At 44.3% G+C, this 18,407-nt stretch overlaps 1 protein-coding gene across 2 annotated transcripts in view; it reads left to right on the top strand.

Annotated features, from left to right (window-relative positions):
• Positions 1 to 18,407, top strand: part of VPS53 (VPS53 subunit of GARP complex) — a 132,483-nt gene that overhangs the window by 69,493 nt on the left and 44,583 nt on the right. For both annotated transcript variants that reach the window (XM_002918044.4, XM_034640122.1), the window contains 2 exons: positions 2,100 to 2,201; positions 8,663 to 8,757. In XM_002918044.4, the coding sequence (XP_002918090.1) occupies positions 2,100 to 2,201; positions 8,663 to 8,757 (197 nt within the window). The remainder of the gene's footprint in view (positions 1 to 2,099; positions 2,202 to 8,662; positions 8,758 to 18,407) is intronic.

Raw genomic sequence — 18,407 nt, 5'->3', positions numbered from 1 at the left:
AGGTGCCCCGCAGAGCATGGAGTCTGACACGGGGCTCAATCCCAGGACCCTGAGATTATGACCTAAGCTGAAGGCAGCTGCTTAACCAACTGAGCCACTCAGGCACCCCCAAAACAGCCTAATTCTAAAAATAAACTATTGTGCTTTAAGTCTATAGGGATTTTTTTTCCCCCGTATCAGGCAAAGCAAGCCAAAGTTTGGAGTGTATGAATTTTAAGTATTTGCTTGGTTGTTAGACCATCTTGTTTCTCAGCAGGATACCATAAAAATCACTGTCCTACTAATGACTGCCTTGACCTAATGCACTGATCACAAGGCTTTTCTTATACACTGGTCTTTATCTGGCAACATAACAGCATCCAAGTGTTGGGGCCGAAAATTAAATAGTTTACATGAGTGTAAGCAGAATGGTCTTAAAGCCTAAACCAGACACTGATATGGTTTGTGTTTTTTGTATTTAAGTTTTTCATATTTTTCTGGATTGTTTCTGTTAATTTGTTTTGCTCTTTTCCTTTTCCTTTTTTTTTTTTTTCTTGGTATATCTTCAGCTGATGTCCTGGCACGTGACAAAGTCATTCACACTATATAGTCCATGTGCAGTCCCTCTTGGCTTAGGGGTTAGTTCGAGTTACTCTGCTGATATATGCAAAAGTGTCACAAGTACATTTAGAAACACCCTCTCCACCTGGCTTCTTGTCTCTAAAGAGCCATTCCCTGACCCTTCCCCTCATCCCCAGCATCAGCCAATCCCTTTCCTCCTCATCCACTTAGTTTTCTTTTAGCTCCCTGGCATAAACAACATCTTGGAGCCAGATTTGTAAAAAAAATTCCAAAGAGCTGCCTCGATTCTGTTGTTGCACTGAAATTAACATCACCAGTGTCCCTTATACGTGTCACGTGCTCCTTGTTGCCTTTCGCACCTTTTTTTTTTTTTTTTTTTTCCTTTCCCCCTTTTTCCCCTCTGATCCACTTGGGAGTCCNCGTGCAACAGATGAGGATGCTGTGGCCGAGAGAAGTTAGGCAATTGGCCAACGCTGCGGAGTTGGAGCTAGGACCCACACCTCTTGCCTCCAGCTTTCCCACTCCAGCCTGTGGTCCCACTCAATGACATGTTTTAAAAGAGTGGTAATAACCAGGTCCTGAGAACTAATCTCTCCCAAGGAGATTTTGTTATACTTGTTGTAATGAGACTTATTTGGGAAGAGACTTCTGTCTGTAATCTAGAACACATAAGATTAGCTTTATAGGGGCGCCTGGGTGGCACAGTGGTTAAGCGTCTGCCTTTGGCTCAGGGCGTGATCCCGGCGTTATGGGTNGGAGACTTCTGTCTGTAATCTAGAACACATAAGATTAGCTTTATAGGGGTGCCTGGGTGGCACAGTGGTTAAGCGTCTGCCTTCGGCTCAGGGCGTGATCCCGGCGTTATGGGTTCGAGCCCCACATCAGGCTCCTCTGCTATGAGCCTGCTTCTTCCTCTCCCACTCCCCCTGCTTGTGTTCCCTCTCTCGCTAGCTGTCTCTATCTCTGTCAAATAAATAAATAAAATCTTTAAAAAAAAAAAGATTAGCTTTATAGTTCTTGAATTCCAACCCATCCAGCATTTTGATTCATTCATATTTAGGGAGCGCCTGGGAAATGCCAGGCACCGAGATGTAGGAGGGGGAACAAGACAGACATGGTCCCCTGCCGTCACGGAATCTAGTGGGCACAAGACAAATAAATGGACAGTTTCAATATTTTAATATCTGGGTAGGTGGACATACTGGGTAGGATGGAAACATGTAGCAGGGACATCTGTCCCAAACTTAAGAGACAGGGAAGGCTTCCTGAAGAAAAAGGGACTTCTAATTTGAGGGCTGAAGGATGAATGAGAGTTTTAACCAGGTTGGGATTGGGGTGGGGTGGGCAGTAGGTTTCAGGAAGATGGGAAATAGTGTGAATGCTGGTAGGTAAGAATGTGGTCCATGTTGTCTCAGTTCTTGCTCATTAGATCAGATTTTATGATTTAGGGGTTAGAGGGACTTGGAAAAAGCAGATGAATGGGAAAAGGTATTGAGAATATGCTCAGAAAATACCTATCTCCCATGTCTTCCTAACAGAAAAAACTCGAGTCTCCGCCCCCATCCACCAGTCCCTTCCTGGAAGATGAGCCAGCACCAGAGATGGAGGAACTGGCAGTGGAGAAAGGGGATTTAGATCAGGTAAGTCAGGTTGCCTCTCCATATGCCTCCTACCTAACATTTGCTTCTGAAAATGGGTCTGCCCCCTCTACATGTGGCCCTTTGGCCATTAACCACATTCAGAGATTGTAACTCTGGTGGGCTTTATAGAAAGCCCTTATCTGGAGGTGCATTTTGAAACGGAGTGAAAGAGCAGCCTTTCCTGCCCGCCTCTCTCCCCAAAGAGCTTCCCCACTGGAACGAGCAACCCGCACAAGCTTAATCGGTCTGTGGTGCGGCGGCAGAATGCCTGCCCACCTCATTCATCATCTCCTGCACCTGCCAGCCTAGCTCTCGATTGGGTTCTCATCTGGCCGGTGACGACAGGAGAGAGGCTCGAGGATCCCCAGTAGAGTTCTCAGCACCATCAGCTAGGAGAGGCCTCCAGTCAGTGCAGGCTGAGCACTTGAGGTCTGGCAGGCATCGGGGAGGCCTGGAAACATCAAGGTGACCAAAGGCATATTTGGAGAGTTACTTTTCAGAGCTCACTAGCACTTTCATTTCCTTCGGATTTTCTGTCCAACTCTGAATTTCCTCTCCCTTCATCCTATAGAATGGTGTTTTTGTTTCACTGCCATTTTATGACAGAGCGGTTAGAGCAATAAATCAGGCCTTTTCCTGTCTGGATTAGTGATCCTTCTTTTTAATTTTCTACACTTGGCTGCTCGAGGGTTATTTTAGAGTGTTGTTTTGCTCCAGACACCACTGAAAGGGAGGCCTGGGAACCCCATAGCCACGCACTTGCCACTAACCTGCATTCCTCGCCCGGTGAGGGTAGGTGTACAGTCATGGCAGGAGCCAAGAGAACAGCATTCCAGGAGCAATTCTGAAGTGATGCAGTAAAATGTGTCTGGTCCACCGATTAAATAATTGTAATAACATGGATATCTCACATTTTTATGGGCTTCATAGTTTCAAAGTCTTTTACGTGCTTTATTTCATTTCGTCTTCCCAATGCCTGCCTCTCCTTTTGCAGGATTTTATATGAGCTGCAGTGTGTGCAGCTCAGAGAGGTTAAGCGATTTGCCCAGGGTTACAGAGATTGGGCATGGATGAGCTAGGACTGGAAGCAAGATCTGGAAGTCAGAGACTAGAATTCCCTCCCTAAAGCTTTTACTACACCGTGCTGTCTCGGTGAAAAGTGGAGGTCACAGAAATGAATGCCATGAATACAGGTGAATGAATAAAACTGGAAGGATGCCTAATGGCTATTTTCCAGAGATCTGTGAGATTAGCTCTAATTGATTTAAAGCCATCGTATCAGCTAGTGTGAGAGATAACGAAAGATTTCTTCTAACTAAAGAAATGCATTTGTCACATTTGGGGAGGAAGGACTGGGATAGGAAGAAGTCTGGATTTAGAGTTCGTTCTTCTGGTGTGTCCTCCACCCACATTCCATCACCTGCACCCTTTGAGCTTGCTTTGTAGTGCTTTGGTGTGTAGTGCTGTTTTCAGGGCCCTGTGTCTTCCCAGTGCCGGTGGCTGTCATTGTCCTTGTGCTGCCATGAAAAGTTATCCCTTCAGCTGTCATCCCTGGGTATCATTAAACTGGATTATGATAGAGGCCCCCATTACTACAAAATCTGTTGCCTAGATAAAATATGATTTGTCTTTCTCATGGACCTTTTTGCTCATCCTGGAAGGTAGAGGTTATTGTAAGGACCAAGACTGCTCATTCCAAGGACACAGAGCACAGATAAGGCGGTAAAGCAGAGGCAGACTCTGGTCCGCCATTAACTGACCACATGGTAGGTTTTTACTCTCTCTAGGCTTGCCTAGTCCTTTCATCTTTAGAGAGAGCCGTGGTTTTCAAACTATATTCCTTGGTGCCCCATCACATGTCCCTATGGGGGGTTGGGAGGAGACCAGGGCTCTGACTCCTTCCAAACAGAGTAGTTCGGTTCTGAGTCACTTTTTTCATGGAATTCCAGGGAAAATTTCTTTTGAACCAGGGGTTTGAGATCTGTTTAAAAAGAAAGTACCATGACCCCCTGGACTAGATGACCCACCTGCAGTTTCACTGGCCGTCACTTGTTAGTGACAACACCTGTACACCATCCCCAGCTTCCTGCAGCCTCCCCAGCACTTGTCTTGCTTGTGGTCCATTAGGGGGGAGCTCCAGGATCTCCCTCTTCTCAGCCACTTACTGGCTTCTGGAGTTGGGTGTACAGAAAGCACAGGAGCCCTGTGGGGCCTTAGGGAGGAAGTCCATGGGAAGCTAGGGGTGAGCTGAGCCAGAGGTGTGGGGGAGGCCCCCAGCAGTCGTGTGGGTTCCCCAACCCATTGTGTCATTGCAGTAAGTAGATAGTTGGCCCTCAAGGACAGGGTCCCTCCCTGCTCACTCCTGCAGCATAGGCTGTTGAGGAAAGAGTGTGAACTTGAAAAAAGGTATTTAGTTTGAGCTACCAGTTGCCAACATACTCCCAGTGATGAAAAAAATGGCATATGAAAGGGGACTGAGGGCGCTCGAAGAAAAAGGGAGAAGAATAAGGAGTTTCTGGTTTAAAAATGTACCCTTCTGGTGATCCAAGCAGTTAGATTTAATCTGTTTACATTGGATGGTAATAAAAGGAAGTGGGGCCAGCTGCAGAGCTCCTTACTGTGACAACAGTAACCTTCTATTATTCCCTCAAACTCCGGGAGGAAATAACTGAAACATCTGCGGCTCTTGGACAGAATTCACACACTCAGACAGGCAGCCCGAATGCTACTGCTAAATGACTTCGTGTGTTCTTTCAGCAGACACTCAACCCTTTGGGGAGCCGGACAGCTCACAGGGAGAGCCAGTGTGAGCTGAAATTCCAGTACCTCTTATCTAAATAGGAGCACAGTCATCAAGCAGCTATAGGCCGGAGACAGCCCTGTGGAAAAAAAGCAAAAAGGAAACTTTGGGCAGTCCCTCCCATTGTTCCCCTTTTGCTTCCAGCTCACACTATAAACGTTGCAAGGGACCCGGAGCTATGGTGTTGGGTCTCCCCTCGCTGCCAGGAGTGGCGTTGGTGGGCAGAGGCAGGGTGGAGCAGTCACCTGCCCATAGGGCTGGGACACCTACACTGTCTGATGATGCAGCTCCCTGAGTTTCAGGTTCGGAGTGCTCTGCAGGGCGTCATTGGGCACATGGTCTGGGGAAGACTGACCGCGATGACTTTGTTGGAATAACGCGGAGTTCTTTTCGTTTATCACTTAGAGTCTGTCTCTTACACATACTCTGAATGAGCTCCTCAGACTTCTCTAGACACAGATTTTTATTGTATATCATTTTGCACATATGTAAAAAGGGAATAAAAGCAAAATAAATAGGTTAAGATATTCCTAAAACCACTTCACATTCAGAGTCCAACTCTCCTGTACCACTTTAAAGAAAAAAAGAAACTTTGTGTTTTGAAATAATTATAAATTCCTAAGTAGTTGCAGAGTGCAGAGAGGTCCTGTGTACCCATCTCCCAGCCTCCCCCGGTGGTGACAGCTACCATAACTATGGTGCGTTGTTAAAACTGTGAAATTGATTCTAAGCCCTGTTTTACTCAGGCACGAATGCCCGTGTTTTCCCACACTGCTGTCCTCTGGGCTGTCCAAAGTGTCGGTGATGTGCCATTGCTTGAGTGCTCCATGACTGTCTCTGAGGCTATCTGCTAGGCCATTGGCACCCATCTCCCAAGCTTTTTATTGTTATTTTTATTTTTTCCTTTTTTAAAAGAAAATACCTAAATTAGAGAAGAGTTTTAAGAATATTACAAGAGCTCTAATATATCTTTCACCTGGGTTTACCAGTTGTTAACATTTTGCTACATTTACTTTATCATTTCCTTTTCTTCACCCCCCATTCCTCCTCTCCCTCTCTCTGTCTTCCCCTCCCTCTCTGTCTCTCTCTCTTTTAGAATAGTTTGTAAGTTAGCATATATCATGTCTTTTACCTCTAAATATTTCTGTATGTATTTCCTAACAAGAAGGTCATTCACTTAAATTACCACAGATGAAAGTCAGAAAATGTCACATCAGTACAGGACTGTTATCTGATTTATAGAGCTTGAATTTCATAGTGTAGCCTTTCTAAGGTGATAAACTAAAACATTGTCAGTAATTGGAAAATTGCACATAAATTAGTAAACAAAGCCAAATACAAAATACTTGATTTAAAACATGACAACATTCTGTATTATATAAACTCCCAATTTATAGTTATCAGAAGCTATCCTGCAGACATGTGAATATTTTTGTCACAGGAAGAAAATGTAGATAAAGAGGATAATTATCCTCACGATGACTATATTAATAAAAAGATAATGGGTATCGTGGCTATAGTTTCCAATTCTAAAATCAGGATATCTGGCCTTAAAGAAGTTAGACAAATTAAATTACATTTGTCTATTCATTTAACCTTATTGAAAAGAATGGAATAATAAATAACTGACTTGGAAAATACAGAATAATTAGGTAAGAACCACCCCTACACAGCCATCGTACTACATCATGGATCCGCTGTTTTAAACTGATGGGAGTGTGGGAGAAACTCCCAGGGCATCTGTGAAATGAAGTGGAACTTTGGATCCAGCCAATTCAAACTCAGTGAACCCAGGCTGGGGAGTCTCTTGTGGTCTCAGCCTCAGACCTGACTTTGGTGGTGGCTTCCAGGTGATAAGGGAAAACAGCCTAATTATAATTATTTTAGGAAGGACCAGAGTTTCTAAAAATCTTGCAAAAAAAACTAAGGTCATGGAACTCTCCGAAGTGATAAGGGAGAGAGTTACACAGGAGACTGAATGGGCTATGTCTAAAGGTGACATTTAATTTTGGAGGTTCATTTCCAGTTTTTACAGATGCTTTTACCCATTACGGTGTTTTATTTTTAGAAGTTAAAGAAGAAGGGCATCATTCTGTTTGTCATTAGAGGCTTAGTTTTTCCGGTGTTAATTAAAAGATATGAACAGTTCAACAAGTATGCTCTTGGTATCAATTTATGCCCAAATTGTACTTTGGTATCAACCCCAGCAAGGGCTCAGGGTCCTTATGTTGGCATTTGATGATAAAAAGAATTGACTTTTTTTTTATAAATAGAAAAGAGATATGTAGGAGGATCTTCACTTAGTTTTTTTAGATTTTTTTTTAAAAGATTTTATTTATCTATTTGACAGAGAGACAGCCAACGAGAGAGGGAGCACAAGCAGGGGGAGTGGGAGAGGAAGAAGCAGGCTCCCAGTGGAGGAGCCTGTTGTGGGGCTCGATCCCAGACCGCCAGGATCACGCCCTGAGCCAAAGGCAGACGCTTAACGACTTAGCCACTCAGGCACCCCTTTTTTTTAGATATTTTGAAAAGAAATTAGGAAGCAAATGGAGTTTTTAAATGCTTGCCTACCTAGATGGCCTATATATCAGTGGTTTTTAAGTATCAACTGGGGACCAGTGCTGGCCCTGTTTTACAATGGTCCAAGGCAAAAAATAAAGACAAAATGGCCCACATGCCTGCCTGTCTGTGTACTGTGTATCTGTCTGTCTGGTATAAGGTCACCAACTGTCTTTTCATAAGAAGGACTGCTCTCATGATGCTATTTTCTCCCTATAAAGTGTTTGGGTGTACAATACTCTTAGGGACTGGTGAGAATGGAAAGTGATAAAACAAAAAGCTAGCAATGCTATGTTCGTCTCTTACCGTTCTTTTTCTTGCATCTACTCATCAGTGCAATTCAATAGGCCGGGAACCATCATGGCAAAGCAATGCTATAATAGAGTTTTCTAGTTCGGGAGGTAGGAAGCTTCACTGTGTGCCTTTGGGCAGGCTGCTAGAACCCTCTGAGCCNATCTCTTACCGTTCTTTTTCTTGCATCTACTCATCAGTGCAATTCAATAGGCCGGGAACCATCATGGCAAAGCAATGCTATAATAGAGTTTTCTAGTTCGGGAGGTAGGAAGCTTCACTGTGTGCCTTTGGGCAGGCTGCTAGAACCCTCTGAGCCTTCGTTTCTTTATGTGTAAAATAGTAGTACTAATCCCTACACCGAGGGTTGTTGTGAAGCATAGATGAGATGTTATTTCATATTGAAGTGTTTGGTCCATAATAACAGTCACTAAATGGAGGCTGTCAGAAATAGATCACATGAAAGCACTTTATAAATTCTAAAGCACTGTACAAATATAAGATACTGTTATTAGCTTGGGTTTAAATTTTTAGAACAACAGTCGGATGATGAATAGCTTCCAGACTGAAAGCGCATGTGTTATCAGAGCAGCAGTAAATCTTTCCCCATACAGGGCAAGTCCGCGATGCTGACAAAGCTGGCTCATTGTTCACAAACTGGCATGAGTCATAACGCAAGACATTATTGACTGCTTCTTATCTATGTCAGGAGTAGACTTTGAAGGGGTGAATTCTTTGAAACTGCTTAAAAGCTTGCAAAGATGCCTCAAGTGTAGGTTTCTTTCTTCTTCTTTTTCTCCCCCCTTTACAGCCAAAGAAGCGGGAAGCCCCAGACAATCCATTTCATGGCATTGTTTCCAAGTGTTTCGAGCCTCATCTCTACGTGTATATTGAGTCCCAGGACAAGTGAGTGATGAACATTTTGCTGTTTTCTACTGTGTCTCCCCCTCCTCTGGTCATGGTTGGGCCTCGCAAGGGCACAACTCCTTCCAAAGGCTGAAGGAGGGACTTAGCAGGCCTCCTATGACCCTCCCTGGGAACCTTCTAAGGGTTTTTTTATATCGTATGAATGTTACCATTCATTGTATCCGTAAATCTTAGAAGCCTGCGTTTAACTCTAATACGGTCTCAGATGAATCCCAACAACCGTTTCCCATGCGGGCATTGAGCTCTTACATGGCTACACAGGCTTGACCATGTCAGGCACTGAAAAACAGAGAAAGATAGCCGAATCTCTAATATGCATGTTTTCAAGTATAATTTGTTCACGTTTTCATTTTGAAATCATTTAGACTTACAAAAAAGTTACAAAAAATTCTCATAGATCCTTCTCCCCCCATAGAATGCTACCATTTTATACATAATCACAATTATCAAAATCAGGAGGGTAAGATTATGCCATGAATGTCCACTTTCTGGCCCAAGATCCCACCATGCCTTTGGTTGTCAGGTCTCTTCGGTCTCCCTTCACCTTGAATACGTCCTCAGTCTTTTGTTTGTCTTTCATGACCTTGACACTTCACAGAGTATTGACAAGTTATTTTCTACAGTGCCCTCTGTTTCAGTTTGTCTGATGTTTGCTCTTGATTAAATCCAGATTATGCACTGTGGGCAAGTATACCATACAGATGATGTCGTGTCCCTCTGGGTGCATCGTATCAGGAGGGACATCATATGGGTGTGTCCCCTTACTGGTGATGTTAACTTTGCTCACTTGCTTAAGGTGGTGCTTGCCAGCTTTCTCTGCTGTGAAGCTACCATTTTTCTCTTTGTAATTAATAAGTATCTCATGGGGGGATACTTTGGGACTGTGTGAATATCCTGTTTCTCCTCACACTTTGCCCTCTCATTTTGACATCCCTTGATGATTTCTGCCTGAAGCAGTTATTACTGTAGTGTTTGCCAAGTGTTGGTTTTCTGTTTCTATCATTTCTCCTCTATTCTTTCATTGGAGTTCTTCTGTAAGGAAGCACTTTCCCGCTCTCCCCTGTGTGTATGTGTGTGTATTTATGTCAGTATGGACTGGTGGATTCTTACTTTATTTTATGGATTATCATCCATTTAATATATGTACTTTTTACAAACTCAGGAGTTCCTGAAAATTTTCAGTCAGAGGAGTATCTTCAAGTTCCAATGTCCGTTATTCATGCAAAGGAGGAAGACCCCTCCTCATCCCTGAATGTCTGTCCACAGCCAGAGGAACTGTTAAGGCCCTTCCACACTAGAAGGCAGATTTTGGAAAGGTCAGGTTTCTGGAGACAGGCTGGCCCCGGCTCTGAGACAAGGCCTTGTAGCCAGAAGAACACACTTGGAAGGACCAGACAGTGGCTCACGCAGGGAACGCAATAGCGTATGTGAGAAAGTTCTCAAAGGGAGTTCTCTGGGAAAGCATTTAGGCGCTGAAATTTAGTCCTTTTTTTAAATTTTTTTTTAATGCTTCTGTTGTGGGTTAGCAAATTCTTGTTTCTGAATATGTTTCAGATGTAACCCATGAGATTAAGAGACTATTTCAAGTGGAATCACTACATGGAGTGTTATTTTTATTCACCTATTTAATTTTGTAGATAGTGTCTACTCTTTCTGTTCCCAATTATAAGTTGTTTCATATTTTTTTTAAGATTTTATTTATTTATTTGTCAGAGAGCAAGCACAAACAGGGGGAGTGGCAGGCAGAGAGAGAAACAGCAAGGAGCCCGATGTGGAATTCGATCCCAGGACCCTGAGATCATCACCTGAGCCAAGGGCAGACGCTTAACTGACTGAGCCACCCAGGCATCCCAAGAAAAGTCGTAGAAAATGAACTTTGTAGAAGAGCTTCTCTGTTAACGAAAACAACCTCTTGCCTGCCATCCCCCCAAAAAAGAGTTGCTTTCACGTTTTGCCTTATGAAGCCAGTTTGCCTCCTCCTGTCTATCCAGACGTTGGGCTTATGTTGGAAGGCACACAGAAAGGCAGTAATTACTTATTGCCATTTGCACCTTTGGAACACCCTGTCTTCTGTGTTAAAAAGTTCTTTCTCTGGGGGTGCCTGGGTGGCTCAGTCGTTAAGCGTCTGCCTTCGGCTCAGGGCGTGATCCCGGAGTCCTGGGATTGAGCCCCACATCAGGCTCCTCCTCTGGGAGCCTGCTTCTTCCTCTCCCACTCCCCCTGCTTGTGTTCCCTCTCTCGCTGGCTGTCTTTCTCTCTGTCAAATAAATAAATAAATAAAATTTTTTAAAAAAATGTTCTTTCTCTGGGTTAATAAGCATCTGCCCTCAGCTCAGTCGGTTAAGTGTCTACCTTCGGCTCGGGTCATGATCTCTGGGTCCTGGGATCGAGCCCTGAGTCAGGCTTCCTGCTCAGCGGGGAGTCTGTTTCTCATTCTCTCTCCCCCTCCCCATCACCAGTTCTCTCTCTCTGTCTCTCAAATAAATAAATAAAATCTTTAAGAAAAAAAAGTTCTTAGGAAGTTAATAAGACACCTGGAGGGGCAGGTAAAAGATCTGTTACTTACCTATGAGATTTTTGGACAAAACCCCTTCTTCCCTCATCAACCCAAATTCTTATTTTTAGAAAGGTTTAAAAGCTGTTGGATCCAGAGCTTAAAATGTATATCTGAGATAACCACGTCATTTCCCCAAACCTACCTGGTCTAGAGAGTCATTTTTCTGAATTATCATAATTCTGGTATCTACTCTTTTCACATGGCCTTGATTCATATAAAGTGTACTCATTGTTCATGATACTTCGGGCAGAGAGCCAGACCTCCCTTCCTTGGGGACTCTCCATTTCTCTATGAACAGTGAAGTGCTAGGATGTCTCCACAGCGCTGGGGAAGTAGCAGAAGCTGCTTGTCGGAGAATCGCGTGGGCTGTGCTGTTGTTGCTCCAGAATAAGCAGCAAAGGCTTGAAGTAGAAAAGAGAGTTCAAGAGATCCGTGTCCTCATCTTTTAAAGCAGAGAATCAGACAAAATAATGCCTAAAGCGGTGGCTATTAACCTTTTTTTGAGTCACGGATCCCTTTGAAAGCCCGACGAAACCGTAGATTCTCTTGCCAAAAAAAAATTCACATAAACCCACCCACTATCTTGAGTACAATTTCAAAGGGTTTTACAAAGCCCTTCCTCCCTTTTGTCCAAGAATCCTAAGGGAAGAAGCTCAGGTGGGGACTGATTTTGTACATATTATATTCTTGTAGCTCTGACTCAAAAATCTGCAAGGGAGGAAAATCTTAGACCATTTACAAGCTCCCAGATGACAGAGACCCAACATAGTGTAGTGGAAAAGAGCGTGGGCCTGGATGCCAGACAGACCTGGATTTGAGTCAGAGCTCTGCACTCACTAGCCTGGGACCTCAAGCATGGTACTTAACCTCTCGGAGTTGGTTTTGTCCTCTCTCCAGTGCAGTTAGTAATGTTCCCCTCACAGGATTAGCGGTGAGGATGAGATGAGAGGACGTGTTGGCACTTGGCATGAGTGGTCAGGAGCTGTGCCTGCCCTGCCCACCCTGTGCGCTCGTCCCGGACTCGTCAGCGCTTAGGGGGCCTGATCAGTATTGCCAGCTTTCTGTTGGGCCTGGCATGGGGTCCGCCCTCTAGTCTCCCCAGCTTCCCACCTGCCCAGGGAAAGTTCTGGCAGCACCTGTGCCAGCCAAAAGCCAAACAGCAGTGGGAGGACTGCAGAGCCAGACCATAGGGAGGAGGAAGGAAGTAGGGATATCCGCAGAGCCGTCTCCTTAGCAGATTGGGCTGAGCCGTCCTTGCGTGCTCTAAGCGGCTTTCTCAGTTTTTGTTTATGTTCAAGAAGGAAGTTCATACAGCTTTTACTCTTGGGAATATAGTAATTTTCTCTGGCTGACTCCTGGAGAAGAGATTTCTCTACATAGACACTTCCTTCAGATTGCAGGCAAGAGTGCCCCGTTACTCCTCAAGACTTCAGTGTGTGTTTCCTGTAAATAAGCGCACAATCTACCTAACCACAGTACACCTATCAGCACCAGGAAGTTAACTTGATCCATTAGAACCATTGAACTCGTAGACTCCATTCCATTTCGCCGGTGGTCCCCATCATGTCTTTTCTAGATCCAGGATCCGTGCCAGGACCACAGGGTCCATTTACTTATCACATCTCTTTGGTCTCTTCAAGACAGAAAAACAACTCATTCTTTCTTTATCTTTCATGACCTTGAAATTTTTGAAGAGTACAGGCCAGTTCATTTGTGGAATGTCCCTCCATCTAGGTTTGACTAATGTTTCCTCATGATTTATGATTTATGCAGAAGTGGTGCCGGGTTCTTCTCAGTAATTCACATCAGGAGGCGCATACTGTCAGTTTGCCCTGCAGCGTGGTGTTCCTTTGTATTACTTGCTTTAGATGGAGTCTGCCAGGCTTCTCTCTTTATTAATAAGTAATAATAATTAATAACTGTCAGGAGAAACGTTGAAACCATATAAATACTCTTTTCCTCATCTCTCACCTCCTGCTGATACTTGCCCGAATCATTTATTACTAAGATAGTTGCCAAATGATGATTTTTCTAATACCATCATTTCTTCTGTGTTTATTAGTTCGCATTATAGTTTAAGAAAAAGCTTTCTCATCCCCACTTACTATGTCAGCACGTACTCGTGGATTCCTGTTTTATTCAGTGGATTGTAGCCGTTACTACCTTTTTGTAAGTTTATGTTGGAATAAATTTAAACCTACATGAAAGTTTCAGAAATAGCGCAGATTTCCCATATTCCCTTCTCCCAAGTTCTCCTGATGTCAGTGTCTTACATAACCACAGCACAGTTACCACACCAGCAAGTTAACATTGGTACAGTTCTAGTTACTAAACCCAGACCTTATTTGGATTTCCCACTGGTTTTCCACTGATGTCCTTTTCCTCTTTCAGGATCCATCATTATTTTATTGCTCAAATCATCCCCGATTTGGCCACTGAAACGCCTCAGGCTGGTTTTTCATGCTTTTTGCATGTGCCTATCATTTCTGGGGCTGTTGTTTTCTGGCCCAACAAAACATACCAGGCTCATCTGGTACTTTCCTACGCCAGCCCAAGTCACCCATTTTTCCAGGCTCTCTTGTTTCTTTGGCGGGGAATGATATTTAGAAACTAAGTTCTAGGCATCAGGTATGTTCATTACTGCTTGTATGTCATGCGTCTAGGTACTCGCAGCTGAGAGAGCTAAGGAATGTATGTGTGTATATACATATATGTATAAACACAGACATCTGTATCTATTTTTATACCAACGTATATATTAAAACCTTTGAGTTTATGCTGATAACTAATTCTGATTAACACCGCAGGGTTTATTTTCGCTTCCCGCTTTGCTTGTCTCTAACTACATTCTGCAGCATTGAGAAACTTGGCTCTCCAGATCTTCCACGGATTTCCTTATTTGCTCCATTTACCTGTGTGTAATTCATCTCCCAGTTGTGCGCAAGCCACACCTTGGCTCCCCAACCCCACTGGCCCCAACCCAAGGGCAGGGGCGGAAGGGGTGCAAATTAGCTTGAGTACCCTTGAATTAACAAGCCCTGTGAGATTCTAGGGATCCTAACCTGTGTTGCCCATGCTCAGCTCCTTGCCAGCTTTGTCTGACTGCCATCTTCCTTTCCCTGTGCCGTTCCGGTTAGAATATTGTTGCTAGGGATGCTGACTGCAAATCCACCAGAAGAAATTCCTTGGTCGTTCCTCTACTGAGACTGCTCTGCGGTGGTCTTTCTTCCTGGGGCATTTCATTGATCGGCGGGACCCCCAGCAGTAGTTGGCATGGCCCCCTGACATGCTTACACAGTTCTTGGGCAGAAAGCTCACGCTATAGGGGAGGGGGTGAAAGATACCATCCACACCCGTGACATGTTCCTTTAAGTGGAGAGAAAGTGAACACAGCCCCAAGCGCGATGCCATCTATCTGTATAGTGCCTCAGTGTTGTAAAAGCAAAGCTTGGTACAGTGGACAGAGCTGGGCGTTGGAGTCAGACATCCACATTTTCAGATTCCAGCTCCAACAAATTCTGTGACCTAGGGCAAGCGATATTATTTTGCTCAGTCTCATCATTTACAAGATGGCGATAAGAATGCCTTCTCTTCAGGGCTGTTGTGAGGAGATCGTGTTTCTAATGGCACCAGTACAGTGCCTAGTGTACAGGCTTGTGGCCAGGTGGGAGGTTGTGGTGTGCGGCGTGAAGGTAGGAAGCTACCAGCGGTTTGCTGTGGGAAGACAGAGGACTGGGTAAGTCAGACTGAAAGTCAGACTTTCCCAACTCCTGACTTCTACCTTAGCCACATCCCCTCCTCCTTACAGCCCCCCTTCCACACACCGTATTCTGGGCTCGCTTCTGACACCAGGCCTGTATTCCCTCACCTGAGTCTGCTGCGAAATTTTCTCTCTCGTTTCCTTCATCTGAAACAAATTGTTCATATTGTCTGTACTGCCAAATTAGCATTTTGTTGCTGTCTTGAAATCTAAATATCATGAACATGAGGGTCCTATCTCCCCGGATAGACCAAAGCTTCTGATGGGTCAATGCTGTGTCTTAACGCCCATACCCAGCAGCACCTTGATCAGCACTTGACCCTTTATAAACTCTTACTTGATTGTAATTGCTTTCTGGTGTAAAAAACACCTCCTTATGACTCCAGTCAGCGGGTCAATAGGAGACACACTCCTTTCTCTAGTAGTCTTACAAAAAGGTCTCGCCAGAACTCAGGCTAGTGTTTGGTGCCTGGAAGGAAGGACAACTTTTGTTGTTTTTTTAATTGAACTCATTTATATCTTTTTTTTTTAAGATTTTATTTATTTATTCGACAGAGATAGAGACAACCAGCGAGAGAGGGAACACAAGCAGGGGGAGTGGGAGAGGAAGAAGCAGGCTCACAGCAGAGGAGCCTGATGTGGGGCTCGATCCCATAACGCCAGGATCACGCCCTGAGCCGAAGGCAGACGCTCAACCGCTGTGCCACCCAGGAGCCCCTGAACTCATTTATATCTTAAATGTATGGCACACAGAGCCTTGCACGTACAAAGTGCTAGTTGGAAATTGATTGGATTGGACCATTTATGCTGTGACATGTCAACCACTCCTTTTCCGGTGTTTCATACGGCATAGAAGCATGCAGATGCAAACAGCGTGATAAGGGAGGGAAGCTTAGTCTGAGGGGTTTGTATCTCATGTGCACAGAGAACAGTGTCAGAAGCAACCTGGGAGGCAGCCTGCAAAGTATGGAAGATCTTCAGAGTTTTTTTTTAAGTGGAAATTTTCTTTATGTTCTATGAGCATGATTAATTTATAATCTTATTGATCGAGCTGGCTATGAAATACGAGGCAGGGAAGTAAGTATCCTGACTTCAGCTTCTAGGGGAATTGGATGAGTGGTTAAAGTAAAAACACTTCAGAGCTCTGGCCCCTGTTTTTGTTGGCACTAGAGATTTGGCGATTAGAATCTCTCCTAAGAAGACTCAGATGGAACGTTTTGCTTTTTGTTACATGTTCTCCACTGCACCAGCCCCTACCCCATCTCCACCTACCCACCCTTCCATTCCCATCCTTTGGGAACAAAGCATGAGGGCTGATGAGCTGTGTATGTCTTGGGCACAGACATAACTGGGAGGTTAGCTTCACACATATGTGTGAGGGGTGGGCCTGAGAAGAGCAGAAGTTAACAAACCTTATCCCTACTCTCAAGGAGTTTGTGATAACATACATGAATCAGAGAAGAAGATTTTACCGTGGAGCAAGCACCTTTCACCTTCTGTACCAACTTAAGCTTATCAGTGACTGGCTAGAATGCTGTCTCAAGAAGGATTCTGAAATTACACCAAAGATCAGTGAAAAAGAGAGCCATTATTGATAGCATCGCCTGCTGCGAGCCCAGGATGGGAGAAGGCCGTCATGTTTCTTAAACATTTGACATCCTTACACTGGATAGTGAAGTGTTAAAAAATAATAATCATAAAGTGTGAGTGTGTTGCAGATGACAGAAGTTGAAATTGAGACAGAGGGTTGGCGTGAGTAAGAACTGTCTGGGCTGAGCCCACGCGTGAGTGGGGGGGGTGGCAGAGGAGCACCTTGGCCGGGGGAGGCATCCAGGCATCACAGGCGAAGGCCCAGAGTCAGAGACAGAGATGGCATGGCAGGGGCAGTTAAGGTGAGTCTGGCTGGAGTGGAGGGAGCAACGAGAGATTAAGTGGCAGGGTGGGGCACGCAGAGGTGGCGAGGAACAGGGGTGGTGACCCTGCAGCTTTCCAAAGTTAACCAACAAGTTCCTTCCCTGCTTGCTGACCATCACCACAGGGACCTAGTCTAGGCCTGAAGTTCTTTGAGGGCAGAGTGGCTACATCTGGATATAATCAACTTTCAGTAAGAAAAGCTCTTGAGTAAAATGTCAATTTTCTCCTATTCCTGCTAATTGGTGCTGTGTGTGGTTCTTGTCTTGTTTTTCCTGTTATATAAATACATTCTGAAAGCACAGCTGGATTCCTGTAGCCTTAGACAGTAACCTAAAAAGATGTAAAATGTCAAGGGGTGGGGACTCTTCCCATTCTTCCCTCCCATACAGCTCAACTCTGCAGGAAACAATGAGTAGAGCCCTGCTGGACCCAAGCTGTGATGACTCAGTATGACTGAGGCGTACTCAGTGATGTTTGAGAGGGTAATGGGGGGACTGCTACCACCATCATCACCATCGTGACCTGCTGCAAGGCCGGGGCTGCCACACCCTCCCTTCTCCCAAGATTTTTTATACCTTTGATTCTGGAAGCATTAAGGAAAAAAAACTGCATTAAAGGAGAAAGAAAGCATTAGAATACTTCTTTACTGTTCATCTCTGCTTAGGCATCTGTCCCGTGGGCACATTTAAGTTAATGATATCAAAATATTTGGTGACATCATAACCTTTTTGTGTTTTCGGAGATAGGAAGGGGCACATTTAAGTTAATGATATCAAAATATTTGCTGACGATCATAACCTTTTTGTGTTTTCGGAGATAGGAAGGGGCACATTTAAGTTAATGATATCAAAATATTTGCTGACATCATAACCTTTTTGTGTTTTCAGAGATAGGAAGGTAGAGTGGTTAAAAGCATGAGGTTTGAGCCAGGCTGTTTGGTTTTGAATCCTGGCTCCCCTACTCCGTTGCTCTGTGACCGTGGACAAGGTCCTTAACTTTTCTGCACCTTGCTTTTGAAAATGAGGACAGGAATACTACATACTTCGTAAGGTTACTGTAAAGATTGAGTGAAGGTCAGTGAAAGGACACTTCTAAAGTGCTGACATAGTGCGTGCCTGGCACGTTGTAAGTGTTAAGAAAATGATCACTGTTGTTATTTAGGGTTTTCATTTGTGGAGAGAAGAGATGGTACTAATATGGTAGTAGGACCAGCACACGCACTTAAATGACAGCCTCTAGACTCAGCTGTGCCACTAAATTGTGTAACAAACTTTCTAGACCTTAATTTTTTCATCTCTTAGAGAGTCCAGTAATACCTTATCTCCCTCACAGAGGCTTGGGGTCTGATGGGATCATGAAACTCCTTGAAAAGTAGAGAGCAGCACACAAATAAACACC

Source organism: Ailuropoda melanoleuca, chromosome 13 (assembly GCF_002007445.2).
Source record: "Ailuropoda melanoleuca isolate Jingjing chromosome 13, ASM200744v2, whole genome shotgun sequence".
NCBI lineage: Eukaryota > Metazoa > Chordata > Mammalia > Carnivora > Ursidae > Ailuropoda > Ailuropoda melanoleuca.
Note: the sequence above shows the minus strand (reverse complement) of the source record. Positions and strands in the feature narration are given on the sequence as shown.